Source organism: Caretta caretta, chromosome 9 (assembly GCF_965140235.1).
Source record: "Caretta caretta isolate rCarCar2 chromosome 9, rCarCar1.hap1, whole genome shotgun sequence".
Lineage (NCBI taxonomy): Eukaryota > Metazoa > Chordata > Testudines > Cheloniidae > Caretta > Caretta caretta.
The window spans coordinates 9,281,546-9,292,065 of NC_134214.1; the positions used below are offsets into that span (position 1 = coordinate 9,281,546).

Sequence of the window (10,520 nt, forward strand, 5' to 3'; positions counted from 1 at the left end):
TAGAAATCACCATCTAGCCAAACAATATAGCCAGCAATATCTCCCTATCTGCAACTGTCTCCCCGAGGTTCCATCTTCTCCCCTATTCCACCTCACTCCTGCATCCCTGGTACCTGTTCCCTGAGCTGCTTCCACACGTCCCTTTCTCCAGAGCACCACAGCTTCTCCTTCCCCTGGTCCCTCTCCAGTATTGCCTACTCCAGACATTCAAAACTCTGAATCACCTCCCCCCACAATCCCAAAATCACAAGGTTGATTTAAAAATCACCAAAGGGTTTTTTCTTTTGACTCTATTTGCAGTTCTTTTACTGCCAGTCTTGTTCTGGAGACTTTCAGAGGGCGGTTTTCCAGCTTTGTCCCCACAACACAAGAGCTAGAAGCTTACTGTGTGTGCGTGCGTGTCTCACATAATCCCATGACTCCTGGAGCCTGGGTTTGACACCAACACGGCAAGACTGGTGATAAAATCCTGCCATGTGATAACCCTGCCTTCCTCACAGCTGATGCTCAGGCTTTGATCCCTTAACCATCCTCACCTGATGCCCCCTTTTCTCCCATCCCCTCAGCTTCCCTCCTGTCTTTCCCTGCCCCTTCCTCGGGCCTCAGCTGCCCTTTCCCCTCCTCTGGCCCCTCGCCGAGCTGCCCTTCTCTCCCGCTCTTCCCTGCAGAGCTTCCCCCCCTCCGACCACCCAGCCCCCCGCGCCATCCCGAGCTGAGTCTCTGCCCGCACTCTGCAGCAGGGGCCGGCCAGGGAAACCCCGTGGCGCGAGTGGCGGGGGCACGAGCAGGAAAAGGAAGGAGCGAGGGCACTGTCACTTTCCAACTGCTGCAATATCCTTCCGCCTTCGCGGCACACAAAATAGTTCCAATCTCCGCCCCGCTCTGCTGGCCTTTGCAGCCTTACGAACCCCACGGGAAATAGCATACCCAGTTTGAGTGGGGACATCCGTGACACCGGCGAGTCCTAAACGGGGCATATTTGTGGCTCGGAGTGCGTGGCGATATACAGATCCCTCCGCGGCGAAAGGCGGAATGAGTCCCGGCGGCAGGATGGCTATATAAACCAGGCGCGGCGGAGGCGCTGCCTTTTCAGTTGAGGACAGAACAGCAGTGGGGGTTGGAGACCGGAACATGTCAGGGGGCTCGACGGATTATAGCAGGTATTGGGGGACTAGTCGGGGCCTTCGTGGCTTTTTTTACCCTCTTGAGGCGATTTTAAAGGGCAGAGAGACTAAGGCGGGGGCGGGGGAAGCGCGTGTGCTGCCGGCTCTTTGCCGTTAGGGGGAAGTACCATCCCACATGGTTCAGTCCAGTTGTTCCCTTGTAGGCCAGTGCTTCCCGCAGCTGGTCCGTTTCGGGGACCACCCCCTCCCCCCAACCACCCGTGCGGGCCAGCGTGATTTCGCTCCGAGAGGAGCCGGCCATGACGCTTCATCTTTTAACCGCGGCGTCCCCGCCCCGTTGGCTCACTCCGGCCCTTCACGAGCCCGGCTTCGGGCGAGTCCATTCTCACGCAGAGCGGGAGGGGCGCGGCCCTGGCCGGGCGCGTTCCTCCGCTTCTTTAGCGTCTCCGATATGCGCAATCTGTGTGGGGGGGGAGCTCTCGCGAGAGTTTGTTCGACCTGGCTGAGGGAGGAGGGGCGCGCCGCATAGAAGCTGGGGAAAACGCTTCACTCCCGGCGCTGCGGACGAGGTGGTCTACAGGGGGCAGCTCTTCCGCTTTCTCCGCGGTGGGGGCTACAGCTCAACGCATTTTGAGCCCTTTTTTTTTTTTTTTTTTTTTTTTGCTGCCGGGGGCGTGCTGCATGCTGGGAGCTGTGGTCTCTGCCCTGTGCCTGTGGCGGAGGAAGTGCTGCATGTTGAGGCCTGCTGTCTCCGCATTGCTGCGGGGAAGCGTGCTGTGCTGCCACCTGCAGTTTGCTCCGGGGTCTGCTGCACGGTAGAGACGTTTTGGAGCGCTTACTCTGTCGTTTAGGAGTTGTGAATGGTGACTGAGCCTGGCACAGAAACTTGGAGTAATGGCTTCTGTGCGAATGAGGAGGGGAGACTAGTTCTCATGCTGGGAAAATACCGAAGTATTTGCTAGAGTAATCCATCACTGGTTCAAGTTCCAATTTGGTGCGGGCCATGCTAACGATATTCAAGATACTGAGGTCCTGTTCTACATGCAAGTTGTTAGTTGCAAAGAGTATTAACAGTCTGTTTTTTCTTTCTTGGCAACAGAGACCATGGCGGCCCAGAGGGAATGGACCCTGATGGTATCATTGAGGTGAGCAAATGCATAATATCCTTTAGACTCAAATCAAGTATGGAGGTAGGTAATCTGTAATAACCTGCCTTTTGTTTCCTTCTTACAGAGTAATTGGAATGAAATTGTTGACAATTTTGATGATATGAATTTAAAAGAATCGCTTCTCAGGGGTATTTATGCTTATGGTTTTGAGAAGCCTTCAGCTATTCAACAGAGAGCTATTATTCCATGTATCAAAGGTAGGCAAGCACAAAAGTCTGGTGCATCTGTCTGCTAATGGTGACAACACAAGTTAACTAGAAAAGAGATCTTTTTAAATGTATGTACTAAGTAGTTATTTTTAAAGTGTGGTGATAGCACATTTTTAATCCTTGCTTGAACAAGTGAGATGATGGTATATCATCTTTCGGGACTGACCTGAAATGGAGAGCTCTTAATTGCTGATCACTTATTTAAAAAAGAATAGAATTAATCTAAATATGAATGACTTGTGTGGGAGCAGTAAATATATATCCTACTTTCTTTAGGGTATGATGTGATTGCTCAAGCTCAGTCAGGTACTGGCAAGACAGCCACATTTGCTATTTCCATCCTGCAGCAATTGGAGATTGATCTCAAGGAGACCCAAGCACTAGTATTGGCCCCTACCAGAGAACTGGCTCAACAGGTATTGATAGTGTAGTTAAAAAGGCTGCTTGCACATTGCATAGGTTTCAGGTTTCACAACTGTGTAGGACAGTTAACAGACTTTTTAAAGGGGTCTGTAACTAATATCCATTCAGAATCCTTGCCACTTTGAGTGTAATGGGGAAACGGAATAGCTTCTGTTTTAGGTTTTCCCTACCCACATGAAGGGAGTTCAGATGTGACTTGTTTGGAGGTGATGCTGGGATAAGGTGCAGGTAACAGCTAATATGCTGTGTAGTTCTGAAAGGGCATCTCCCAGCAAATGGTGAAATCTTAAAAATATGATATTAAAACAATATGTTCTGAGTGGAAACAAAATGCACTTGTTGAAAACAACTTTGTGCAGTTGTGCAACATGAAAACTGCAGTGCACATGTGATCAGTTCATTGTCTTGTGTATTTATCTGACCCATGCTGTGTTGCATGTTTACTTCACCCTCAAAAGGTTTTATTCTGCTTAAAATGGAGATCCAGGCTACATTGAATCCTGTACTGTTAAAGTGGCTCTAAGAAGCCAATGATTTAAGGTTTAATGATGTGATAAGTGAAAGTGTAGATATCAAACTTTTAAAATGTCTTGCAATTTGGTTTTATACCATATAAAATTTGCTTAGCACTCTTAAGTGAGAATATTTTTTACTACCTCAGACCAAAGATTAGTCAACTGTGCTTGGAGGTAGTTGCCCAAAGATGATACCTTTTGGTATTTTGACTGTTACAAAGGTATTTTGGGTTTGGAATCTAGGAAAAATTGTGGTACTAGATCAGTCCTAGGTTAGTGGATCTCTCTTTAGATTGTTTACTAATCATATTTCTACTCTCAGTGAAGGCAGTGGCAAAGTGAGACTTCACTGGGAACAGAATTGGGCATTTTTGCAGGTGATGCTATACATCATTTCGCCTTAACACTGAAGATGATTGAGTCTTGCCTAATAAAACTGAGTTTACTGCATAGTTGTGTACTCTGAATGCCTGAGGACAAAATATCATAACTTTGCAAGCTGTTCTGCTAGTGCACAACACCAGTGATAGTTTTCTCAATTCTGTTGGCACTTTGCAGTTTGGCCTCTAAAGGAAAATTCCTTAAGATACCTTAAGGAAAAGATCTAGGATTCAATTGATAATGGGACTGACTCTTCTGTTGGTAAGAAGAAAGAACTAGCTTAAATAAGTCCAACCCAATAAATTACTATGTTGATGCCATTGGTGGGCTTTGCTCTTTAGTGAATATTTTAAATTTTGGGGAGATTAGCAGTAACTTTGACCCAGTTTCCATACCAGACAAGTGCATGGTCCTTGTTTAGAACTGAACAGTGAATTATAGGAATTAGTGTTTTGGAACTTTAGAAAAAAACAAACCAGTTAACATACTGGAAGTACTGACTTAAGGATTTTTATTTTAGATACAAAAGGTAATTTTGGCTCTTGGAGACTATATGGGTGCAACTTGCCATGCTTGTATTGGTGGCACAAATGTTCGTAATGAGATGCAGAAGCTTCAGGCTGAGGCTCCACATATTGTGGTTGGAACTCCAGGTCGGGTGTTTGATATGTTAAACAGACGATATCTTTGTAAGTACTGAATTTAGTTTCATTTCTTCAGCAACCAGTCTGTTCACAGGTGGAAGCTTCTTGATGGTTTCAACTGACAATACAGAAAGCAGGCTTTGTAATTTCTGGGTTTCAACTTCCCAAGTAAATAAATAATTGTGGAAGAAATACATATTAAAGGCAATAGATATATACATGAACATTCCATTTAAAATATTACTGTTCACCAGTTTGGGGAGAAGTTAAGGATGTTTGAAACTTTACATTGGATACATAACTTACAGGGTGTGAAACTTAAAGGAGAGTGAAGTGATGTTTTACCATCTTTCGGGACTGACTTAAAAATGATGATAAAAGTTTATACTGATCACTCCTGTCAAGGATGAAGTAGTGATTCACAGCCATTTCAGATACACTAAACGTTGTCCTTAGCATAGTTTATGAAACACGTCTCCCTTTCTCCTAGCACCTAAATGGATCAAGATGTTTGTCTTGGATGAAGCAGACGAAATGTTGAGCCGTGGATTTAAAGATCAAATCTATGAAATTTTTCAAAAGTTAAGCACAAATATTCAGGTAAAATCAGAATTTAGTTATAACTAAAATGAATAGCTTGTTAGAAATGCAGGATAAGTTACAATGTAGCTGTCAAGTGCTGTATTGTCGTTCCCCCCTGCTCAAATAAATTGTTTCATACTATTCCTGTCTGCCTTGATCCCACAGTAGACAGGGACGCTTGGTCTCGTACTTGTAATCTGTCTTCACTTACCAGTGTGAGATTAATTTCAATATTTATCAATTGATGATCATATTTAAGTGTGGTCTCTCTGCTTTTGAGTGCTCACTGCACAAACTGCTCTCTTGGATGTTGGTGGTGTTGGTCTCATTAGGGTTAGTACAGTACCTGAATATTGGTGTTTTCTTAATTTGTAGTGTAAGAAAATGCTTCTAAAATTGTATCTCTTAGGTTGTATTGCTGTCAGCCACAATGCCTATGGATGTCTTGGAAGTGACCAAAAAGTTCATGAGAGATCCTATACGTATTCTGGTGAAGAAAGAAGAATTGACCCTTGAGGGCATCAAACAATTCTATATTAATGTTGAAAGAGAGGTAGGTGCTAACTTTATTTCCTTTGGCTGGAAGTATTTAGAAGATCTCTTGTCTTTCCACCTTCTTGTTCAAGCACTGTGCTAAAATTACAGAAACCAGGGCTGAGCCTTGGTTTTTGTAGTAATGCTAGCAGAGTACACATAAGAAGAATAATAAATATGCACTAGATCCAAAATGACTTGGGTGGACCTCTTTCTTAATGTCCAGTGTCCTATGTCTTAAGATTTGGTGCAATAATCTACATGGAAACATGCATGTAATGCTTATTTTTCATGTTGTAGCTACATAATCTTAGATACTGAAATGTTAATTTTATGGGGTTTTTTTGTAGTTCTTGCCCTCCCATATTTAGATTTTTCTTAGTAACTGAACTTGTTAGATAATACAAATTGAATTACCTGGCACTTTTTCCTAAATATGTGCAAATTCATTTAGGAATGGAAGCTGGATACTCTCTGTGACTTGTATGAGACACTGACCATTACACAGGCTGTTATTTTCCTGAATACAAGGAGAAAAGTGGATTGGCTTACAGAGAAAATGCATGCAAGGGACTTCACGGTCTCTGCTCTGGTGAGAGTTGATTCTTCGTTTTATCTAAGACATCTCATGCTTGTGACCTTGTAGGGACTGCTTTATATATCTCCACTTCAGTTGTGCAATGATAGAATCGTTCCCACTAAAGAAGTGTTTAAATAGATGGATTCAGAAACTCTATAAACAACCCCAGTTTTTGGTGCCTAGAACTAAAGCAAGAAGCAGGTTAAGTTACAATGTAGCTGTGAAGTGCTGTATTGTCGTTCCCCCTGCTCAAAGCAAAATGTTTCATACTATCCCTGCCTGCCTTGATCCCATAGCAGATGGGGACGCTTGGTCTCATACACGTTAAAATAAGAAAACAGATTTTTTTTTTCTGTTCTGGAATATTGAGATTGTAAAAAGTTCATTTTTGATTTCTCCAGCATGGTGACATGGACCAGAAGGAACGAGATGTTATCATGAGAGAGTTTAGATCAGGATCAAGCCGTGTCTTGATCACTACTGACTTGTTGGTAACTATCCAATCTTCTTAGCATATGTGCAATGTGCTTCAGGTGGCATGTGACCAGAATTCATCACCGAATTCAGTCCACTGGTTGGATCATTAGCTTCCCCAGCTTGGGCTGGGTACTGATTGGTAGTGCGATGTGAACACTGATCCATGCCCCCCAACATCCAATTACCTTAATACTGCACCTCCCCAGTGTTTTAGTTTAGCATGTTCACGCTGCCAAAAGCTTCTTGACTTGGTGAAGGTTATTGTAACCGAACCACTTAAGCTCTTGGAAGAGTAAAGACTACACTCCACTATGGGCTACTACACGGTTGTAGTTCATCACTATAATGTGGTCAACAAAACAAGGAGTAAATTTCTTTCTCTAAAATGTGTGGGCTTGTATTAAAGAGTCTGTATTGGCTTCCAGGCTCGTGGCATTGATGTGCAACAGGTTTCGTTGGTTATAAATTATGACCTGCCGACCAATCGTGAAAACTACATTCACAGGTTAGTTGCTGCAGTGTTACATCATTGAATGTTTCTCCCATTTTTCACTGCTTCAGACTAAATCACAAGAACTTGCGTCCTATTTTGTACATATTTCTATCTGCATAACTTGGACAAACCCACCCACTGCTCTGGGTTTTCTTATTCCACTTGGGGGGGGGGGAGAGAGAACTGGAATAGTGTGTGTATCCAGCCATTCCAAGAAGGGCATACCTATCTAAAATATCGAACACTAAGCACTGACTGGTACAGCTGTTTCCACAACATTTCTGAAATGGGGGAGGGGCAGAGCTTCTTGGTTAGTCAATGAAACAAAGCAGTGGGAAAACTTAGATGTCTTAGTCCGTCTTAGCATTGTTACCTGATACATTCATTGCTGAGGTGTAGTCCAATTGGCATCTGCTGCTGAATTAGTACCTCCTGCAGTATATCTTGTGGAGTCTCGGATATTGCCAAAAATCAGGAACTAGACTTGGCATGAACACTGCAGTTAGAAAAGATTGTCCACCACATCTTATGGCTTTAGGCCATAGCTAATTTTTCCTGAGTTGCTGCTGCTGTTCAGCTAGTAGGCTTCCATATTAGCAACTTCAGCTGGTATAGTAAGAATATGTTGACTTCCAAGGTCTAATTGTGCTATGTTTTGTGCCTTCATTGTTTATTTCTTGGTGGTTCCTCTACAGTGGGATTCTTTCTTCTGTGGTTTTTTTTTCTGGTAGCAATTTCAGTTTTGTTTCCCTAGCTTTAGTTAAATACTTCTAGTGGCTTTGTCCTTAAATGAAGTAAATTGTACTCTGTTACTTGATGTAAAAAAATACAGGAGTCGATAGCAGCAGTTGATGACACAAGATGGTGCTCAGAAACGGCGTTGACCTAATTTAGGACGTGGATTCGTAAGCGGCACACTGTTTGAATAAAGAGCGAGTTGGTATTTATATATTTGTTTTCTTTTGTCATGATTATTCACTTTAAGTTTTGTCATGAGCCATTCTTGTGTATTTTAGCTTTTACAGAAAAGGTGTTTCACATTGTCCAGTTTTCCATGAAGGAAGGCAGAACTGTGGTGGGCTGTCAACTCACTCAAACTAATGTGGTGGTGTAATCAGTGTCTTACCTAAAACTGGTATACAAAAGCAGTGATGTTTAGGTTGGGTTTCCTTGTCAAACTGATAAGTTTTCCCACTGAAAACAGCATCTTAAATTAAAAATACTTGTTTTCACAATGAAATATGAACATTTATTGTTCTGCATTACAGAATGTAATTGGAGTACATCTGTTGCTGACTTTGATATTTTTTAGCATTCTTGAACATTTTACCTGTGCTAGGCTGATCAAGCTCTGCCCATGCTTGGGAAATGGATGAGGGTGGCTGGATGTAAGTCTCATTGCTAGCCATTTTCAAAGGTGCAAGAGTGGGTGGGTTGAAATGATTTTGCACTTCATATCACAACACCAAGAAGAGCTACACTGAGATTATTTTGCAGCACAACAGTAATCTTTCTCTACTGCTCTCTATAGGTTGGATATTTCTTAAGGTTGGCATTAACTGCTCATTTTTCTTAGCCAAATACCACTGAGTAGTATCTAGTACTGTAAATAAGGATAAACTGGCCTTTGGCAGATAAGGCCAGAAGGGACCATTGTGATAATCTAGTCTATTGTCCTATATAATACTGGCCATAAAATGTCTCTCAAATTCCTATAGGAGGGTATCGTTTAGAAAAACACATTTTAAAAAAGTCTTCTGTTCTGTGCAGAATTGGACGAGGTGGTCGTTTTGGCAGGAAAGGTGTGGCTATAAACTTTGTTACTGAAGAGGACAAAAGAATTCTTCGGGATATTGAGACTTTCTACAATACTACAGTGGAGGAGATGCCAATGAATGTGGCTGATCTCATTTAATCCCTGGGATGAGAGCTTTTTGAATGCAGTGCTCGCTGTTGCTGAATAGGCGATTCACAACGTGCATTGTGCTGCTTTCTTTGGGGATATATTGAATCTTGTCTCAATGCTCATAACGGATCTGAAATACAGATTTTTGATAAGCAAAACGACATTTTGTCGTGAGCTCTTGTGGGGAAAGCCATTGGCTTTATCCACTTTAGGGTTAGACTGTTGGGGTTGGGTGGAAAGTCATGGGGTCTGTAAATTTTTTCTTCATTAGAAATTTATTTCCTAGTTCAGTAGAAGTGGTTGTATTAGATGTTCTTTATCATTTGATAATTTACTTATGGACTAAAAGATATAAGTGCTGTATAAAATCAGCCAATTATGTTAAACTAGCATACCTTCCTTTATTGTATGTTTTACTTATACTTTAGATTGAATTGGAAAGGCCTTTAAAATATCTACTTTTTTATAAAGAGTATTAAAATGTGTTTTTGTTTGGTATGTATTTATTCAATAAAGTATTTAATTAGTGGTAAGTGTAATCTGGACCCTGTTAAGCCCCAGCAAGCAAGCAATCATACTATTTGTCTTAGTTTGGGTTAAACCCAGTAAAATTGCCATATTGCACATGTCTTAATGAAGTTTGAATGTTAAATAAAATACTTCTATATTCACTTTCAAAGTGTAAAAGTTTTTGACTGACAGTGTCTGTCATTGAGTGGAGGTAATCATTTCTAGTGTTGGGAGGAGAAATAAGATCAGCCTAAGTTTTGCATTTGAGTATAATCACCAATGCTGGTTACCCTAACCTTCCTTTCTGCAGCTACTAGAGGGCTCCATAAGTAGCCTGAGAATCAGGTTAAAGCTTTTTCTTTTCTTTAAATTACTTGCTAGTAAGTAGCTAAACATTCTAAAGACTAGTTTTTTTTCCCCACTGGGGAAGAGCTCCACTGCCTATGGGTAAGTCCTAAGCTTTTCCTTCTCTGCCTCATGCAGTTAATTTGTACATCTGCAAATGCTTATTAGAGTGCATCACACTAAAATAGCTTACATAGGTATGGCTTTTAATCTCAAATTTAAATATCTTGTAATAGTCATCTGTTAAGTGTAGGGCTTTGCAAATGTGCAGCTACAATGTAAAACTGGTAAAAAAAAAAAAACCTAGTCCAGACAAGTGCTTGTGGTTTTAAATCTTTCATTTATGGACCTCCAAATTGCAAATGGAGGTACATACCCCTTTGGAAATCTTAGGCTGTAGCCACCATGTTGTAAACCATGGGTCTCCAGCAATGACAACCTTTATGAAACCCTTATGTGGTCTGTAGGCCCCAGATTGTGATGAGGTCCCTAGAGCCAAAGGCTGAGGACTTCAGCCCTTAGTTGCAGGGCTCCGGATTGCAGCTCCCCTTGCCTGGGAGCAGCTGGGCTCAGACTTCAGTTCCCCACTCCTGGGGTCTATCTTGTCAGAAGGTACTGCAGTGGAGTT

General features: G+C 42.2%; 1 protein-coding gene and 5 non-coding genes across 9 annotated transcripts; all 6 read left to right on the forward strand.

The window, feature by feature from the left end:
• Positions 1–1,032: 1,032 nt before the first annotated feature.
• EIF4A2 (eukaryotic translation initiation factor 4A2) lies at positions 1,033–9,708 on the forward strand. 4 transcript variants are annotated; one of them, XR_007358323.2, is made up of 12 exons: positions 1,033–1,160; positions 2,224–2,269; positions 2,358–2,490; positions 2,779–2,918; positions 4,342–4,510; positions 4,956–5,065; positions 5,457–5,600; positions 6,036–6,173; positions 6,563–6,652; positions 7,064–7,143; positions 7,964–8,071; positions 8,902–9,040. XR_007358323.2 is itself a non-coding variant. In XM_048863084.2 (11 exons), exons 1-11 carry the CDS (start codon positions 1,132–1,134, stop codon positions 9,044–9,046), a joined length of 1,224 nt encoding a protein of 407 aa, XP_048719041.1. In that variant the 5' UTR covers positions 1,033–1,131; the 3' UTR covers positions 9,047–9,708. The 4 variants fall into 4 exon arrangements, 2 of the variants coding, with proteins under 2 accessions (XP_048719041.1, XP_074988193.1); XR_007358324.2 differs by having other exon boundaries at positions 7,964–8,067; positions 8,902–9,027; XM_048863084.2 differs by lacking the exon at positions 7,964–8,071 and having other exon boundaries at positions 8,902–9,708.
• Positions 2,633–2,701, forward strand: LOC125643260 (small nucleolar RNA SNORD2). Its single transcript, XR_007358658.1, has one exon. It is a non-coding gene; the product is annotated as a small nucleolar RNA SNORD2 (small nucleolar RNA).
• On the forward strand, positions 4,792–4,862 carry LOC125643261 (small nucleolar RNA SNORD2). Its single transcript, XR_007358659.1, has one exon. It is a non-coding gene; the product is annotated as a small nucleolar RNA SNORD2 (small nucleolar RNA).
• LOC125643239 (small nucleolar RNA SNORA63) lies at positions 5,112–5,239 on the forward strand. Its single transcript, XR_007358637.1, has one exon. It is a non-coding gene; the product is annotated as a small nucleolar RNA SNORA63 (small nucleolar RNA).
• LOC125643258 (small nucleolar RNA SNORA81) lies at positions 5,659–5,839 on the forward strand. The gene has a single exon (XR_007358656.2). It is a non-coding gene; the product is annotated as a small nucleolar RNA SNORA81 (small nucleolar RNA).
• On the forward strand, positions 6,357–6,484 carry LOC125643238 (small nucleolar RNA SNORA63). The gene has a single exon (XR_007358636.1). It is a non-coding gene; the product is annotated as a small nucleolar RNA SNORA63 (small nucleolar RNA).
• Positions 9,709–10,520: the final 812 nt, after the last annotated feature.